The sequence below is a fragment of the Pecten maximus genome, chromosome 3 (assembly GCF_902652985.1).
Source record: "Pecten maximus chromosome 3, xPecMax1.1, whole genome shotgun sequence".
Taxonomy (NCBI): Eukaryota; Metazoa; Mollusca; class Bivalvia; order Pectinida; family Pectinidae; genus Pecten; species Pecten maximus.
The window spans coordinates 43904668-43925585 of NC_047017.1; the positions used below are offsets into that span (position 1 = coordinate 43904668).

Consider the following 20918-nt stretch of genomic DNA (forward strand, 5'->3'; position numbering starts at 1 on the left):
TGTGATAGCAGATGACAGTACCACCTTTTGTATTTTCCAGATATAGACGAGTGCCAAAGCTTCCCGTGCCAACATGGCGGAACATGCCAGGACAACGTAAATGGATATACGTGTGCATGCGCCGCGGGATATACGGATGTAAATTGTCAAACAGGTGAAAATTAAAAAAAAAAAAATAGCGTTATTATGTTTCTTAGATAATGGACGATTTTTAAAGCTTCCGGTTTAATGCGGCCGGGATCGTTCCATAGCATCTGAGCGCATTTTTTGTGGGCACAAGCAGAGGTGTGAGTGGTGTTAAATAGTAAAATAATTAAATCAGTATCGACCCTCTAGAAGGTTTCATGACATAATTAAATAAAATTGATTTAGTATCTGTAAAGTCCTTTGGTAAAGTATCCCGTCCGTACCTGACGATGTAAAAGCTGATATAACCGAGAGCTGTTATTTCCAAAGTAAAGGAATAAAATCATGAAAATAAAATGCATAAAATACACTAATCTTTCATAAAATTTGCGAAGAATACCGCAATTTTGCTATATATAACAGCGAAAATTATAACTGTTTGGAAATATTTTTTTTTAATAGAGTATTACTTTCCTTTGTTGTCATTAATTATAATACCTATACTGTATCGGTACAGATATAGATGAGTGTCAGTCGTCTCCCTGTATGTATGGTGGCACGTGCACGGACCTGGTCAATGGTTTCCAGTGTACATGTTCTCCCGGATACACAGATACACGCTGCAGTACGGGTATGTACAAGGTTTAGTTATTGGTATGTTTGAATTGTATGTGATGTGACAACGCCCAACAGTGACATTACATGTTCCATTATTTGGACCTGTATAGTAATAAAAATTAATGTAACTATAACGTTGAAAAGGTAATATAATGTTCATCCACTGGTTCTCCAGAACTTTTTCTGAATATCAATGCAGACAAATATATCTCAAAATACAATCAACTGTCGTACATCCTCTTGATCAGATGTCAACGAATGTAGTAGTAACCCCTGTCAACATGGCGGAACATGTACCGATCACGTGAACAGCTACACGTGCAGCTGCATGCCGGGATACACTGGACTGAACTGTCAAAGAGGTACGAAAAAAAGGTGAAAAAAAATCTTGTAATGCCATGTTGCTTTCGTTGTTTGATAGTGTACAGATGAACAATGTGATTACAAGAACATTTTTATGTTACCAGGCCATTTCAATTTACAATCAAATAATTCCTACTCATCTTCAGTAAAATATTAATTTGTTTGGTATCGGTAAACAGGACAGCAAACGAATCGGTATAAAATGATTTTCAAAGAAACAACTGGTTGGTGCAATGATGTTTCTTGTTCACTTTAAATTTGCAATTAGTATATAATAATAAAACACTAGTACAATAGGCCTATTATATACCCTTCTGTTGAGTTCGATTCTATTTTAATACACTAACTCAAAGAGGTGTTAATAGATCAATTATGGTTTATTTCATCCTGTCCGAAACAATACTGTCTACTGTGGATCTTATTATTGTCATATGGTTCTAATTAGCGTAATTGGCTTTATATAAGACTTAAAATACATACATGGGAAAAACCATTATTGATTATTTATAATATCTACAAAAGTACCTCATGGTATACATGGTTACTTCATTGTTTGTAAAACTGAGGAAATTTGAACCAATGCCCTATAGCACCTTTACAGTATATATGACAAAAAAACAACACAACAGCTGATTATTTCCTCCGCCTACAGTAGCTTTACATCACTGATCTGATAAGGAATTGATTAGATAGTTTACTATCACCCTTTATTTATATCAGACATAGATGAGTGCGCACCCAACCCGTGTAAAAATGGCGGCACGTGTGTGGACGGAATCAACACCTACAGGTGTTTCTGTCGACCAGGGGTTTCTAGGAGCTAGATGTGATAACGGTAAGAATTGTCTTGTTTTCAAATGGGTAATTATTATAAAATATATGTAAATCAAATGATAACTTTGTGATGTGATTTACATGATTAACTTATTACACAAGAATAAATGTGTCGTATGAAACGAAGACGTTGTTTGACGGATATGTGTTAATTTGGAACTATAGAGGGTTTTCGTACCTGGGAATTCTTCAAAACATACATAATTCAAAAAGCTAATAATACGGATTGGGTTTCTGATGTGTAAATGTACACAGGTAATTGTATATAAAGCATGATCTGAATGTAGAGGCAGATATAGCTATGTTCAGTTAAACTGGGTTAGTTAAGTTGTGTTCAATTATTTTCTTTGAAAGCATTCCGTAAAAGTATCTAATTAGCGAAGAAAATGGCACTTATTGGATTTGTGGTTTAGATATATATATATTTCACTGGAAGAAACGTAATATAATACTGTTTATCATATGTAAAGAATACTGTATATAACATGCAATAGACTACTCTATACAGTATGTAATAGACTACTATATATTATATGTAATAGACTACTCTATAAAATATTATTGTATATTATATGTAATAGTATATTCTTTATTATATATAATATACTACTCTATATAGTATGTAAAAGACTCTATATATACTTTTTAAAAGACTACTCTATAAAATATTACTGTATATAATATGTAATAGGATATTTTGTATTATATATAATATACTACTCTATATAGTATGTTAAAGACTCTATATGATATTTACACCAGATGTTGATGAATGCCTGAGTCAGCCGTGCCTCAATAACGCCACCTGTACGGACCTTGTCAACGACTACTCGTGTTCCTGTCTGCCTGGATATACAGGCAGAATCTGTGCCGTCGGTATGTGATTATATGCCCTATGAAAACGATATGGTGTTGTACTCTGTATGTTAAGATATAATTTCTCCATATCTAAACGTTCAATTACACTGCTGTAATGCTTGTCATAATTAGGAAGTATTATTGTCTCTAATGTCGAGGCCAGCGTATAACTTCAAAATAAACGTATCGAAAATTGAATCAGTCATAATTTCTTAGTGTCGTTGGAATGAATCATATACTTGCTGATTAGTTTTACATGTATTAACATTGAAAATAGTATCATTGAAATAAGGAGAGGAAATATTTAAGCAGTGTAAAACCCTTTCATTTATTTGCAATTGTCACTGTAATGACGTCTCTTGTGGGCTCTGAGGTGATTCCTCCGATGTCCTCTGGTTTGAGGACATTTGAGAACCCCAAAATAGAACAGGGCTATTTGTAACCCACTACATTCTGACTATAGGAGGAAACTTCCCCTTGAAAACAATGGACTATTCTTCGGCGTCCTTTTTTCAGCACGTTGAAGAGATGCATTAGATCTTCATCACTTACTCTCTTTCCTGTCAACTCTTCATTTCTGTGTTTTGTTTTTATTTGTTTGACGTCCACGTTTCACCTTTCCTTAATTGATCTTGGCTGCTGACGTCCCCTTAGCATCCGTCCTCTAATTACCCTGGCTATTGACGTCCAAAAAGCACCCGTCCTCCAATGACTCTCGCTATTGCAACGGTATTACCCAAAAAACATTATCGAGGTCTACATAATTATGCCAAATCGAACAATTGAATATTCCTTGGTTCCATTGTGTACGATATTTATAACAGCATGTTTTACGTTGTGTTTCTAGATATCAATGAATGCAAGAGTTCTCCTTGCCAACATGGATCATGCAGTGATCTAATCAACGACTTTAATTGTGCATGTTTTCCAGGATATACTGGTCGAATCTGTGACTTTGGTATGTTAAAGGCGGGATATATATCAAACCGAGATAATGTATGAAAATATTAGAATAAAAAAGCACAAACAAAAACCATTGCGGTAGCCCCTTTCAATACAAGTTGAGAGCTAGGTTAGATGTAGTAGAGCCAACAATTTAACTGCATAATGCAGGTCGAATGAAATCTGGGTTGGGATGTGCAATAACCCAATAAAACAATAAATTCCGTAACTTTCAACATTGGATGTCAAAAGATATACATAAGTTTACTTAAATATAAATCATCCTTAGGTGATGAATCTTACTTTTGTTTTATCGTTAGCTATCAAGATGCCATATTCGTTTCACTATATCATTGCATTTGTATAGATATTGACGAATGTTCTTCTGGTCCATGTGCACACGGAGGAACATGTACAGACCAGGTCAACGCCTACACGTGTACTTGTGTGCCTGGCTACACAGATCCTCGGTGTACCACAGGTACATTATATTATATATTTAGTCATTGTAAAATATTTGTTTTATTCTATAATATTTATGTAGTCATTGTACAACAAGTATACTATATTACATATTTAATCAATGTAAAACACAGTTTATGATATTTTATGCTTTTGCAAACATATTGGCTAGAGTATATAATTAATCCGCTTTCAGCTGAGCGTTTCCTTCATTGATGTAAAAATAAGCTACCAATTCATTCAAACTTTCTGTATTATTTTAGACATTGATGAGTGTAATTCTAACCCGTGCCATAATGGTGGCAGTTGCAGCGATGCTGTCAATAACTTCACATGTACGTGCGCAAGTGGATTTACTGGATACCAGTGTGATATAGGTAAATAACCTAGTTTACTACAACTTAATATTGATTTTTAATTGCAGAGTGATCGGTATGCATTGGAAAGCGCTCGTTTTTTTATCAATGCCTTGTTTCGTAAATGGTTTGAAATAAGTAAACGATTGATTTAACTGTTTACGCAATAACAACCAAAGATAATGAACTGGATATTCTGCAAAGTCCAGCATCACGAGTAAAAGACATTAATATCTTATATATATAAAAGTATGTATATATGAATGAATGGCATAATATTAAGGCGGAACGATATTTGGTTTATATAGATATCGACGAATGTTTGAGTGACCCCTGTCATAACGGAGGTACTTGTGTGGACAAGCCTAATGGGTATGTGTGTAATTGTGCGGCTGGATTCACTGGAACAAATTGTCAACAAGGTACGTACATAAAACAATCTAATGATCGAAGAATAAGCATTGGCTTTGGTAGAATACAAAGTTATTTTTATTATTAGATTAACGCCTTCATTATTTGTCATACAGATACATACGTATCGCAAGTATACATGTATATTGAGTTTGAAATACCGTTTTGTTTACAATATGATTTATTTTCTTTATCACAAAGTGATAATGTTAAGTATTTCTCTTTATGTAACTAATTACTGTTTAGTAGGATACCATATCATTATGTAACTAATTACTGTTTAGTAGGATACCATATCATTATGTAACTAATTATTGTTTAGTAAGATACCATATCATTATGTAACTAATTACTGTTTAGGAGGATACCATATCATTATGTAACTAATTACTGTTTAGTAGGATACCATATCATTATGTAACTAATTACTGTTTAGTAGGATACCATATCATTATGTAACTAACAACTGTTTAGTAGGATACCTTATCATTATGTAACTAATTACTGTTTAGTAGGATACCATATCATTATGTAACTAATTATTGTTTAGTAAGATACCATATCATTATGTAACTAATTATTATTAGTAGGATATCATATCATTATGTAACTAACTCCTGTTTAGTGAGATACCATATCATTAGGTAACTAATTACTGTTTAGTAGGATACCATATCATTATGTAACTAATTACTGTTTAGTAAGATACCATATCATTATGTAACTAATTACTGTTTAGGAGGAAACCATATCATTGTGTGACTAATTACTGTTTAGTAGGATACCATATCATTATGTAACTAACTACTGTTTAGTAGGATACCATATCATTATGTAACTAATTACTGTTTAATAGGATACCATATCATTATGTAACTAACTACTGCTTAGTAGGATACCATATCATTATGTAACTTATTACTGTTTAGTGGGATACCATATCATTATGTAACTAATTACTGTTTAGGATGATACCATATCATTATGTAACTAATTACTGTTTAGTAGGATACCATATCATAATGTAACTAATTACTGTTTAGTAAGATACCATATTATTATGTAACAAATTACTGTTTAGTAGGATACCATATCATTATGTAACTAATTACTGTTTAGTGGGATACCATATCATTGTGTAACTAATTACTGTTTAGTGGGATGCCATATCATTGTGTAACTAATTACTGTTTAGTGGGATACCATATCATTATGTAACTAATTCCTGTTTAGTAAGATACCATATCATTATGTAACTAATTACTGTTTAGTAGGATACCATATCATTATGTAAATAATCACTGTTTAGTAGGATACCATATCATTATGTAACTAATTACTGTTTAGTGGGATACCATATCATTATGTAACTAATTCCTGTTTAGTAAGATACCATAGCATTATGTAACTAATTACTGTTTAGTAGGATACCATATCATTATGTAAATAATCACTGTTTAGTAGGATACCATATCATTATGTAACTAATAACCGTTTAGTAGGTTATCATATCATTATGTAACTAATTACTATTTAGGACGATACCATATCATTATGTATCTAATTACTGTTTAGTGGGATACCATATCATTATGTAACTAATTACTGTTTAGTAGGATACCATATCATTATGTAACTAATTACTATTTAGGAGGATACCATATCATTATGTAACTAATTACTGTTTAGGAGGATACCATATCATTATGTAACTAATTACCGTTTAGTAGGATACCATATCATTAATTACCGTTTAGTAGGATACCATATCATTATGTAACTAATTACTGTGTAGTAGGATACCATATCATTATGTAACTAATTACTGTTTAGTGGGATACCATATCATTATGTAACTAATTACTGTTTAGTAGGATACCATATCATTATGTAACTAATTACTGTTTAGTAGGATACCATATCATTATGTGACTAATTACTGTTTAGTAAGATACCATATCATTATGTGACTAATTACTGTTTAGTGGGATACCATATCATTGTGTGACTAATTACTGTTTCGTGGGATACCATATCATTGTGTGACTAATTACTGTTTAGTGGGATACCATATCATTATGTAACTAATTACTGTTTAGTGGGATACCATATCATTATGTGACTAATTACTGTTTAGTGGGATACCATATCATTATGTGACTAATTACTGTTTAGTGGGATACCATATCATTATGTGACTAATTACTGTTTAGTGGGAAACCATATCATTATGTGACTAATTACTGTTTAGTGGGATACCATATAATTATGTAACTAATTACTGTTTAGTAGGATACCATATAATTATGTAACTAATTACTGTTTAGTAGGATACCATATCATTATGTAACTAATTACTATTTAGGAGGATACCATATCATTTTGTATCTAATTACTGTTTAGTGGGATACCATATCATTATGTAACTAATTACTGTTTAGTAGGATACCATATCATTATGTAACTAATTACTGCTTAGGAGGATACCATATCATTATGTAACTAACTACTGTTTAGTAGGATACCATATCATTATGTAACTAACTACTGTTTAGTAGGATACCATATCATTATGTAACTAATTACTGTTTAATAGGATACCATATCATTATGTAACTAATTACTGTTTAGTAAGATACCATATCATTATGTAACTAATTACTGTTTAGTAGGATACCGTATCATTATGTAACTAATTACTGTTTAGTAGGATACCATATCATTATGTAACTAATTACTGTTTAGTAGGATACCATATCATTATGTAACTAATTACTGTTTAGTGGGATACCATATCATTATGTACCTAATTACTGTTTAGTGGGATACCATATCATTATTTGACTAATTACTGTTTAGTAGGATACCATATCATTATTTGACTAATTACTGTTTAGTGGGAAACCATATCATTATGTAACTAATTACTGTTTAGTGGGAAACCATATCATTATGTAACTAATTACTGTTTAGTAGGATACCATATCATTATGTAACTAATTACTGTTTAGTAGGATACCATATCATTATGTAACTAATTACTGTTTAGTAGGATACCATATCATTATGTAACTAATTACTGTTTAGTAGGATACCATATCATTATGTAACTAACTACTGTTTAGTAGGATACCATATCATTATGTAACTAATTACTGTTTAGTAGGATACCATATCATTATGTAACTAATTACTGTTTAGTAGGATACCATATCATTACTTAGATGCTATATTTTTGTTAATTTCTATAATTGTACCATCTTTTTAATTAACTGCTTATTGCAACAACAACCGCAGTCATCAGTTAATGTTTCGGTGATTGCAGGCATAGATGAGTGCGCAAGTTCTCCATGTGTTCATGGAGCATGCGTGGACAGAGTTAACTCCTTCCTGTGTCTGTGTGACCCGGATACACTGGTCTACTGTGTCAAACAGGGTACAGACTGAAGGGAGCAAGGATTTGCTTTGTCCATAAATCCCATGCTATGTTATGTGTCTAGCATTGAACTTGGTTTGATCTTCCAAAGAAAGCTTATATTGGTAAAAAATATTTTCCTGACTCTAATCCAATGACTAGTCCTCTGCCTTCGATTTCACCATAATTAAAACATATTGGGGAAAACAAGGGAAAAAAAGACTTTATAAGAATTAAATTCGCCATTTCTCCTTCAAATCATTTTTAGATTAATCAGGTCATGAATAAATAAAAGTATTTCAATATTCGTATGAGATTGAAACATAAGTGTTATGAATATCTATGTATAAATGCAAATATCCAGGGCTGGTAAAGAACCCTGTTTCCAAAATAATAAGGGAAAGGGGTTTCCTGTGGTAGCAATATTATAAAAATACCTCCTATTTTAAAAAAAGCATCACAAAATGGTTTTTGTAATAATTTATAATGAAAGGAATGAAAAAGTTTAAGTTCAAATTTTAAAAAAACAGGAAGCAAAAAACATGCTACAGGAGGAAGCAGGAGAAGTCAAACTGTCTGTAATGGTCAGGTTTCAAAGGGTCATTTTGGGGAAAAAAAATAATTCCAAAACTTTATTAAGGTAGAATCTTAGTTTCTTACACTTTAAAGGGCAAGAAAATGAATAAGACCTGTCTTCTTCCTTTAACGGCGCCAAAGTTTTCTGAATTTTATAAGTGACAACGTTTTTAAATTTTTTTAGTGAGGATGGCAATGCGAATCGAGCATGATTTTAATGGGTAAACAAAAATTCAAAACTTAGGGCGTTTACAAACATGTTATAAATACGATGCTTACATCGGTCATGTACAAAGTGTTTACACAAACATTACCTAATACTTCATTACCCTTATATCGTTTTTCTACACTCTTTTGATTCCCTAGTACTATTCGAGGATATTGAGTGGGGCATTTTTTGTACCAGTCCGTCAGTCCCTCTTTCACAGCGTTTTTAAAAATATTTAATTTTTTTTTTTAGAATTTTTTAATCTGGTAGGTAATTGGAACAAGGGAAAAGGACCCCCTTTTTTTCTATAAAAACCCTTTTAAAATTTTCTTTAAAAGGAAAAAAACTTAAAAAACTTTTAAAAAAGGGGGGCAAAAAAAATTTTTAATTTCCGAAACCCATAATCTTTTTTATGCCCATTCCCTTCTAAACCCTTTTTTAAAAACCCTTCCCCCCCCAATTTTTTTTGCTTTAATTTTCTTTAAAAAACATAAAGTTAACAGATATTAGGAATCAACATTTAATGTAGTGTGTCGTTACACAGGCGTCATTGGAAAGGTAAATTTCTAAAACTTTTAACGATAAATCTTATTTCTAACACTAATGTAGTAGCAATTTACCATGTATATATAAGTTTCTGTTCACCTAATTTTAACTAAAACTTTGCTGACTTTGGATAAGTTCAACATTTTTATTTATTGATGAGATCCATAAGCTGTTTATCTATTATATTTCATTAGGGAAATCTTTATAAAACTATATTTATGGAGTTTACCCAAAACCCTTGTTAATAATACGAATTCATATCATGACTAAGTTTCAATTGTTAAAGATGATTACACCAACAAGTACATTAATTTATATTCTTTTGGTTAACTTCTTGAGTTGACCATATTTATCCCCGCCAGTATATGAATATATCGTGTAATCCTATCCCCTGTACTAGCCTTTATGGGATACCATACTTATGTAACTAATACTTTTGAGGGATACCATTCATCTTTAACTAAGTTGGTTAGTAGGCCATCATAAGACCTAATTACTTTTAGTAGAACCATAACATTATTGACTAATTACTATTTAGGCATAATCTACTGTGTGAAATAATTACTTTATGACCTACTGTCAATAGATTTTACTCAAATATATGGATACCATATCAGATGAACTAATTACTGTCTGTGGGAACCATTCTTTTGACTAATCTGTTTGTGGGATACCATATCATATGGGTAAATTATGGTTGTAGGGATCCTATCATATTGGGTACTAATTTACGGGGTATCGTGAACCATTTTGGGAACTATCGTTAGTGGGATCCATATAATTTGTATATTTTAACGTAGTACCATCACCGATATGAACTAATTACGGTAAAGGAAAACAATAAGTATGCTAACTAATATATTTAGAGGCTACATATTTTATACATATACTAAAATGGAATAAATAAATGGAAACTAATTATTTTAGTAGGTACAAATGATGAAAATAATTATGTAGAGGATTACCATTATTTATGTAAAATCTATGACGAAAAGGATACCATAATCATTAGTAACTAACTAGTTTAAGGAACATATCAATGTACTAATTACTGTTTAATAGGATACCAAATCATTTGAACTAATACGTTTAGTAAGATCCTACCTTAACTAATTACTGTTTGAGGATACCATCATTATGTAACTATTATGTTTATAGGATCACATTTAATTATGTTAGTAAATTACTTTAGTTATACATTATTATGTAACTAATTAGTAGGGACCATATCATTATGCACCTATTTATGATTTTGGATAACAATTTCTTATTAAATATGTTTATTAATAACCATTATTATTTGGCCAATTATGTTGTAAAACCATGTTATTAGAACTAATTATGGTATGTTATCTAATATTTTGTACCTATATTTGTAGGATTATACGGAATTCTGTATAATAATCTTATTTGACAATATTAGAGGGGGTGGGGGGTACCTTTAATTCCTAGAACAATTAGTTTAGTAGATACATGTAATATGTAACTAATATGTTTAAGGTACCTTATCATTATGTGATAATTAGTGTAGTAGACACCAATCTATGTAAATAATTACATGTAGAAGGTACAGAATATAGAAAATTATTGAAAAGGAACCAACATATTGAGGGAATTATGTTTATTTGATGTCAACATAGTATATATTTTAGGAGAACCTTAACATTATGTAACTACTGTAATTCGTTAGTAGTACCATTGGCATATATGGTCTATATTTTTAGGACATATCATTAGTAAGTATTCTTTTTAAATGATACCATAGGCATTATGTAAATAATTCGTTAGGAAATACCAAATCATTAAAACTATATGTTTATAACATACAATTTAATCAAAATTATCTTGAGGATACATCATTATGTAACTATATGCCAGGAGGATCATTGATAAGTACATTACCTTAATGCAATTCATTTCAATATGTAACTAACTACGTAGAGATTACCAAATAAAGGACAATACTGTATGGATTAAAATATGCTATATTAATATCTGTTGAAAGATCCATACATCATTAAACTAAAGTTTGTAATTCCGAAAAGTCCATCCTTGGAGGAGTTATTCAAACAACACGCTTTCATATTATTTAAATAATCTGGAGCAGGGCGTTGATAAGATGAGTGCGCAAGTTCTCCATGTGTTCATGGAGCATGCGTGGACAGAGTTAACTCCTTCCTGTGTCTGTGTGACCCCGGATACACTGGTCTACTGTGTCAAACAGGTACAGACTGAAGGGAGCAAGATTTGCTTTGTCCATAAATCCCATGCTATGTCATGTGTCTAGCATTGAACTTGGTTGATCTTCAAAAGAAAAGCTTATTATTGGTAAAAAATAATTTCCTGACTCTAATCCAATGACTAGTCCTCTGCCTTCGATTTCACCATAATTAAAACATATTGGGGAAAACAAGGGAAAAAAAGACTTTATAAGAATTAAATTCGCCATTTCTCCTTCAAATCATTTTTAGATTAATCAGGTCATGAATAAATAAAAGTATTTCAATATTCGTATGAGATTGAAACATAAGTGTTATGAATATCTATGTATAAATGCAAAATATCCACGTCTGCGATTACAAACCAGTGTCTTCGACATAATAAATGGGAAGGCCGTCGTTTTCTTGTGGTAATACAGTATTATAAAACAATATCACATCACTATTTCATAAAAAAAAATCATCACAGAAACTGTCTTTCTTTTGTTCCAATATATATATAAATGAGGAATGAAATGTAACATTGTATTTAATGTTCACACAGAAATCAAGGAATGCCAATCACAGCCATGCTTACACGGAGGAATATGTCAGGACCATGTCAACAACTTCACATGTGTATGTGTGTCAGGTTACACAGGCCGTCGTTGTGAGAAAGGTATATAAGCTTTCCTAAAACTTTTATTAACGAGTAGAATTGTTGTATGTTTCTAACACTTAATGTTAGCATAGCAATTTAACATGTATAGATAAGAGTCCTATCATTCTACTTTTTAACGGCTCACAAAGCTTTGCTTGACTTTGGTATAAGTGTATCAACATTTTTCATTTTATTGAGTGAGATGCCATAAGCTGTATTATCGTTAGCTTATGATATTTCATTTAATTGGAATTACTTTACAAAAAACTATCATACTTATGACGTTTTACAAACCAGTGTTAGTAAATACGATGCTATACATCGGGCTCATGGTACAAAGTGTGTTACAGAAAACTGATTACACCAGATAACATGTCAATTACATTTATATCGTTGTTGGTCTGCACACTCTTCTTAAGTTGCTTTGAGGCATCATTATGTCCCCGCCATGAAATGGGGGATAGGGCATATAGTGTTACCCATGTCCGTCCAGTCCCCGTCGCGTCATGTCGCAATGTAACTAGCTAATCTCATGAACTGCTGATGCGATCCTGGCCAAAGTGTGTTTCATCGTGTCAAGTGAATGTCTCGCACACACAAACAAAAAAACAAATAATACTCGTCTTCGTATCCCCTGACACCAGCACATTCTGACAGGTAATGGGTGAATGGTGAGCTGATATTTAATGTTTGAGGTCAGATATTCTACGCTGTATAATACCATCAATTTATTTACAGATATAGACGAGTGTGCCAGTTATCCTTGCCAGAACAACAGTACCTGTATAGATGGCGTGGACTCGTTCAAGTGTGTCTGTCCAGTTGGCTACACTGGCACGAGCTGTGGCCAGAGTAGGTACCGACAAACAACAAATGTATTTTTGTCTCCTTACTTTTTCCTTTTTAGTTTGAACTAGGTGTCATATATCTCGTCACAGTTCTGTTGTCAACCTCAATACTGATTAGTTTATGTTTGTGTTTACCAGAAATGCGTTGTTTTTTGTTGTTTTCTGTAATTTTACTTGTTTAACTTTGTTGCCCTGTGTAGATAGATACTTACAGGTTGTTGTGTTACACCATCAACGTCAGTTCCGGTTGTGTCTCGATGTTACCACGTGGTCATATCTATAACATGTGTCGGTTACACCGATTGCAATATTCGGGATCTATGTTTTCCTTTTCTATATGTTTCTTGCTTAATTCATCACATTGCTAACATTGGCTCATTGAGTGTCCGCCAAGAGAAGATGTTTATTTAGATCAAAATGTATAAAACCGATACTCATTTCCCTCAGTTTAATGGTCATCTATAAATTAGTTGGCGTTAAGACTGTGTTAATCCATCGCCAGCATAATGTGGGTTGATGGAATATCATGCTACAAAGTCATAAAGATACACTCTGGAGCGGCTCCACCACCCGTGGACACCATGTTTATGTGACTCAAGTGGTTGTACTAAATTTTCTAACTTAAGATGTATTCATTCTTTTTTGCGTTAAAATGTTTTGATTACGCAAGGCAAACCTTGGACGGGAGTCCAGGCTGCTAACTGGTTTGAATCTCGTCCAAGAAAAACGGAAAACTAAACAAAAACAAAATCAAACGAGAACCTCTTAAAAATCTTAAAGTTTGATTTGACTGAATGATACAAATAATTTATGTTGGATAAATATGAGCTGTAGGAGAAGGATTCTAGGCATAGATCATACTTAAATCTATTATTGTTTTTAACCAATGCTCTTCATGTGTGGTTATGTTAGAGGAACTTTTAGAAAGTCGTTATGAAACATGCATTATTTAACATTTCTTTGTACTTAATCAGACGGTTTGATCTAGGGCATTTCGTTGATATATGATGAACGCATTTTCGAAGTGTCGAGAAAGAAGCTAAATCCTAGAAATATTAGTAAAAAAGGCAGGATTTCAAATGTTTGGCGTATGATTTTGTTAACAGATATCGATGACTGTAGCGTGAACCCTTGTTTAAACCACGGTACGTGCGTGGACGGTGTCGCCACCTACACGTGCAGGTGCTCACCAGGGTTCTACGGCCTTCTGTGCGAGAAAGGTAAAATATATTCCATATGTGTTAATTTAATGACAAAGTGGTACCGGGGTTGTAATTTACTTTATATTAATGTAAACATGTTTTCATGTTATGGTTCAAATGTCATTTTTGAATTGATAAACATATTAATATTGATGCAATTATTCTACAAAAATGATTTGTGCAAACTTTTAAATATAAATATAGTATTAAATGGTGTAGATACCAAAAAAAGAATACAAATGCGTTGTGTCGTTAATTGATGTTAGCATATAAATATGTGGAAATTGAGAGTAAAGATTGCGTAAACAAATGAAAATATGGATGGGAAGTGTTCTAACCTAGTAATGTTATCAAATCAAGGTAAATTGTGTATGTTACATCATTGTATATTTGGTGTATGTCCAGGTATTGACCACTGTACTCCCTATCCGTGTCATAACGGGGCCATCTGTATCAATAACATCACCACCTACCATTGCATATGTCCTCTGGGATGGAACGGCAAAAACTGCGACACCAAACTTACCCATACAGCAGTAAGTACCACAGCATCTTGACTGATTGGGAATCCGAAAACCTGGCGGAATTGGCCGTGATATTGCTATTGTATCACATATATGTAATTACATTTAAATTCAATATCTCCCAGAATGCATTCTGGTCCCTGCGCAATGCACTCGCTTAGATATTATGATACAATGTGCTTATTAGGATCCCGACACACAATGACCGCTGATCGCTTCATAACAGTGTAACGAGTCATAGTAGAGGAATAACATCTGCAACTTCTTCAAAACCGCTTGAAAATTGTCGGATGTTCTTAATCGGGCATGGAGATATGCAACGGCGCGGTCCTTAGAGAAGGTTTCCACATTACAAAGTGATTATGTGGTTTAATATAACATTTTTGTTTTGTTGTAGAAATGCTCACAGCTGGAGTACGCAGACTGTAGTTGCGCTTTTTCTAACAAATACTCTGCCGTTTCCAAACACGTTTCTCCAAGAAAGGCTATCACTCCCTCAAAGATAATTTCCTCCGTCGTCGGGGTGTTACTTGGATTGCTCAGCAGTCTGTTGGGGTACTTCCTTATCCTTCAGTGTTGTTGTCAAAACATACCCCATATGACGTCATCGTTAGTGTCTCCTAACCGTCTAAAGGTCAGACCTGTTGATCCCGCGATTCCTCCCTGGCAACAAGGTCACATGGGAAATCCACCAACTCTACCCGCACACGGCAGGGATCCCACGGCATCTAACTCTGTCAACATTTACAGGACCACACTCAATTACAACTTCGGTAATAACAACATCACCAATGCAATGACGGACTGGTAGGATATGGAATTTTTGTCCTGAAGTATCTGTTTTCCTGTTTTATCTCCCCAACCTACATGCAATTAAATTAAATCAATGTAAATTGGCACTTGAAATCAACACAAGATCTAGCGAATGTGACGTCTGTCGGTGGACATTTCTTTCATAGCATTTATAAAAAAAAAATACCTGTGTATAGGAACATGTAATAATATTGGTTACGTGCTCTATTGTTGCGAGATAGATATATATGTGTCCGGAAAAAATGAAATCGGATAAATTCTATAGTTGACTCGAAACTTTGTAGTTAATCGTATGCAAATTCAGCACTCTCCGCGCCAGAACTCGGATAAGGCATCCACGCCGTCTGTCCAGCCTGTTCTGTTGTGTGCCGATCTTTTGACCAATCCTTTCTGTTGTGTGCCGATCTTCTGACCATCCCTTTCTGTTGTGTGTCGATCTTTTGACCAATCCTTTCTGTTGTGTGCCGATCATCTGTCCAGCCCTTTCTGTAATGTGCTGATCTTTCTGTCCAGTCCTTTCTGTTGTGTGCCGATCTTCTGTCCAGTCCTTTCTGTTGTGTGCCGATCTTCTGTCCAGCCCTTTCTGTTGTGTGCCGATCTTCTGTCCAGCCCTTACTGTTGTGTGTCGATCTTCTGTCCAGCCCTTTCTGTTGTGTGCCGATCTTCTGTCCAGCCCTTTCTGTTGTGTGTCGATCTTCTGTCCAGCCCTTTCTGTTGTGTGCCGATCTTCTGTCCAGTCCTTTCTGTTGTGTCCAGCCCTTTCTGTAATGTGCTGATCTTTCTGTCCAGCCCTTTCTGTTGTGTGCCGATCTTCTGTCCAGCCCTTTCTGTTGTGTGCTGATCTTTCTGTCCAGTCCTGTCTGTTGTGTGCCGATCTTCTGTCCAGTCCTATCTGTTGTGTCCAGCCCTTTCTGTTGTGTGCCGATCTTCTGTCAAGCCCTTTCTGTTGTGTCCATCCCTTTCTGTTGTGTGCCGATCTTTCTATCCAGCCCTTTCTGTTGTGTGCTGATCTTCTGTCCAGCCCTTTCTGTTGTGTGCCGATCTTTTGACTCTCTTCTCCATCGTTTCACAACTGATGTTTGTTGTTTTTGGCAAATTCGTTCATATCTTGGTTGTTTTACATTGCGATCTTCTTTTGAACATCTTTCTAAGACACTGATGCTGGAGCGTGCGTGCCATTTTTCTTGTTTTCTTTTCTTTTTTTCTTTTCTTTTTTTTAATTTCCATTTCTCAGACCTATTATATACAGTAGAACAAGCCTCGCCAGTAATTTGAACAACTGCTCAAGTTCTCAAGTTCAAGTTCTTTATTGACTTGGGTCTTCCGACTCATCAGTATCCTATACATACATAATATACAAATTTTACATAACAATGACAACATCAAAACAAACAAAAAACTAAACAAAAACAAAACAAAAAACATAAATTCGTGCCAGAGACAATACACTGTATACTTGTTTTGTCCCATGTGGAGAGTTGTCATTAGGATATGTCACCACTACCCCCTCCCTCCTGATATTTAACTGATCCCAGGTACGTTCAACTGTCGACGTCTTCCACTTTCTCCTTGTAAATTCGAAATTTGAAATAGTATATATTGCTGTTGAGATAATCAGAAAACTCAAACGACTGTTGCTAGAGTTACTTCCCTTGGTTCGTTATTTACCGGCTCTCGCAGTGGTGTTTTCCCTGTCATCATTGTAATAAGGGATATGACGGTCCGCATACTCATTATAATTACCTTCCGATTTTCAACACATAAAATATTTCTCGTGTTACATTTAAGGTAAAATAAAGTTCCGTACATTTCTCTGATACATTATTAGTTATATCAAATAAAACAGAAATGTTTTTGAGTTGATATAACTTAGATCCTCATAAAAACATATTAGAATCATATTTCGGTGGTGGGCTGTTTATTTTGTGTAGTTGTCTACACATTTATTTCTGCTGAAGGTAAAACGATAAATAATTTGTCAATAGATATCTACATAAATATATGTTTTTTTTTTTTTTTTTTTTTATTTTGATTGCTTAGAGCATTTATCCTTAAAATAAACTGTAATGCCAATGCGTTTTGTCAATTGTGTCTGTCAATATAAAAAGCACATCATCAACTGTATTAGCCTGTGGTTGTAAACTCTCAAGTTATTTAACAACAATTCCGAAAAAAGAGTGTATCAACTTATATAGCAATCATTGATACTGTAGGAGTTACCGGGTCACTCGAAGGAAACCCACGTGATCGGGCAATCCCTTTTTAATTCCGATTGGGGAATCGAACTCCTGTCGCCTGGGAGAATAGCGAGTGTGTTACCAATATGTCACTCGACCTTCTTCTGTTTGATGAGTTCCTTGTCGGTTATTTAGAAGTTAGCTTAATATTGATTACGGACCCCACTGGAAATAATCCTCAATGTGAAGCCGTGACATTAGTGTAATTATCTATACTGTGGTGATTTATCAGAGATATACACAATATCTGTGTTGTATATTGGTACTTGTGTGTGTAGTAATACCGCCATGTTTATATTACTATACCTGAATAAACATTAGTACGACGAGAGCGTTATTATTATTATTTCAATTTTTCGATGATGTCTTTAGGAAAATTCTTAACCAACATTTGTCACAACATGATTAAATCACGACCGAGATAGATGTAACACGAACAAGGTCAAGTTGAAGGACACAAAGATGTTCAGTTGTCTACAAATGTTCCTCTTGACTCGTTATCTTATCATTGGCGTGTGTACACACACCCAAATATTAATATATTTTTATTCAATATACTATAATTATATTATTGATTTTGTGTCTTAACAGCGGTACCATAATTTTAGTATTGGAGTCACGTGTGGAGCTTTAAATAATGGCACAGGGACCTGACGGTGGGCATAACAAATTGTGTCCAGTCCCTGTGTATAAGGACTATAAGTTTAGCTTCGTATCCATTGTTTTATTTTTATCCAATTCTACCGAGGAGTTTAAAGAACGACAACTGTGTGTTTAAATTGAGTTCGATCATCATTCAATCTGCATGTAACAGACCGATATATGTATGTATCCTGCAACTGCCACCGCATTGTCGGTATACACCCACCGTATATATTTTGGCTGTATACGGCAGTGACGGAAAACAGCTGTATTTTGGAAGTGAAACTACGTTTAAAAGGCGAACATATTTCTGTCATTTTTGACATCGTTTCACTTCAAAATGATTATTTTATGACTGTTGCAGGAAAATAGAATACATGGTCAGTGTCTTAAAATATAAGCTGTATTTTTGGCTCGGGACAGAAAGACAAATATGGCTCGCCAAGGCTTTCTTTACCCTCGCCAAAATACAGCTTATATTTTAAGACACTGACCATGTATTCTCTTTATATATACCGGATGTAAAAACAAGTGTATTAGTTTAAAAAAGTAAACGTTCCTGGATCTTCGTACGCAAAAGGTCAAGGTCACAAAGACAGGCCAAAATACGTCAAAGGTTTTCTCTGTATAGACAACATGTATGTAATGGAGAGACTGACTCAATCTTATCATCTACGTGTGTATATTTACATTTGGATGGCAAAGCCATGATATAAACAAACTAAACAAATTTGCAGTCTATGAGAGTATAACTGACACCCAAAGCGTGACACCATTCTATGCATAACTGACACCCAAATCGTGCATTCAGGTGTTATTCATACGCGACCGGATCCCCCGGAACTACTTGCAACCAATGTAAACAAATGGCATCTTATCATTGCTCATCATGCTATCGGATAGAGTAAGAGACCAGAAAACAAATTCTTAAAATGTAAAACGAAAATAAAGGTAAGAATGGTTAACAATCACGAAAATGGAAATAAAACAAGATTTAATAAAAGATATTTGTTCCGGGGCCAGAGTGGAAAATCATTACACACCACATTGTTTGCGCGCCACCGCCACCCAGTGTTTGAATGACAAAAATTTTGAAACCCGACACATCATGTTTATGTCAAATCATAAGAACGAGGCTTCTCTCCGGTCGTACAATAGAACAGCTTCTTCTTCACAAAAGAAAGCATCACGTGGTGCATTATCGTGTCTAACGCATCCTAAACTTGAAACAGCCATGGTACCCGTCACAAGCAACGTTGTCGCTGAAGCTCGTCTAACTCCCTCGGCCACTGTCACTTCTCTTATTGGTCGTATCCCTGACACCGGTGCTGTTGTAGCTACTATAAACTGTAATGCTGTTTCCATGCAATCAAAGAACATGTTTACACCTGATTTTTTGGCGAATTCCACTTTCTCCCACTGCATATTCAACTTTCATAGCTAAACTCTGTCAATGCTGTCAGCCGTTGCGTGCGCGTGGTGACGGGTGAAATTTCCATCCGCATAATTGTTCCGGATGGTAATTTTTTTTTTTTTAATCCGAAATCGTTAACAAACTGAATAATTCATCCGTATATTCTGAAATACTGACTACCAATATTATTGATATTGTTATTAAAATATCTGATGATGTTTTCAGTATTTTTTTAATTATTTCCACGCACTATTTTTTTATTTATTTTTTTTGCCAATCAGCACGTGAATCACAATAGGCTGTTCAATTTGATGACCTCTGACAATGGAAACGTCGGTAAAAGTAAGATTTTAAATTATAATGAAAATTAAAGTTGAAATCGAAAAAAAACTAATATAGAAAACGTAAATATAAGCATTAAACTGTCTTTTTATGGATTATATGGTCTATATAGATGCCAGAGCTTTGCAGACAATCTTCATAATGCGCTAGCGCGCATTATGAAGATTGTCTGCAAAGCTCTGGCATCTATATAGACCATATAATCCATAAAAAGACAGTTTAATGCTTAAATAATTTACATATCAAAGTTGACATCTTATTGGTCAGTCTCATGTATGTTACCTCAAAGTCATGGGATCAGGTCTATAAGACTTTTCCTAAC

The 20918-nt window shown here is 33.9% G+C and overlaps 1 protein-coding gene across 1 annotated transcript in view; it reads left to right on the forward strand.

Annotated features, from left to right (window-relative positions):
* Positions 1 to 17297, forward strand: part of LOC117322776 (fibropellin-1-like) — a 46423-nt gene extending 29126 nt beyond the window's left edge. Inside the window, exons 25-40 of the mRNA XM_033877715.1 lie at positions 41 to 154; positions 644 to 757; positions 993 to 1106; positions 1828 to 1929; positions 2704 to 2817; positions 3647 to 3757; positions 4109 to 4222; positions 4467 to 4580; positions 4868 to 4981; positions 8296 to 8406; positions 11835 to 11939; positions 12479 to 12592; positions 13313 to 13426; positions 14529 to 14642; positions 15030 to 15160; positions 15546 to 17297. Coding sequence (XP_033733606.1) covers positions 41 to 154; positions 644 to 757; positions 993 to 1106; positions 1828 to 1929; positions 2704 to 2817; positions 3647 to 3757; positions 4109 to 4222; positions 4467 to 4580; positions 4868 to 4981; positions 8296 to 8406; positions 11835 to 11939; positions 12479 to 12592; positions 13313 to 13426; positions 14529 to 14642; positions 15030 to 15160; positions 15546 to 15959 — 2114 coding nt within the window. The 3' untranslated portion in view covers positions 15960 to 17297. The remainder of the gene's footprint in view (positions 1 to 40; positions 155 to 643; positions 758 to 992; positions 1107 to 1827; positions 1930 to 2703; positions 2818 to 3646; positions 3758 to 4108; positions 4223 to 4466; positions 4581 to 4867; positions 4982 to 8295; positions 8407 to 11834; positions 11940 to 12478; positions 12593 to 13312; positions 13427 to 14528; positions 14643 to 15029; positions 15161 to 15545) is intronic.
* The last annotated feature ends 3621 nt before the right edge of the window (positions 17298 to 20918 follow it).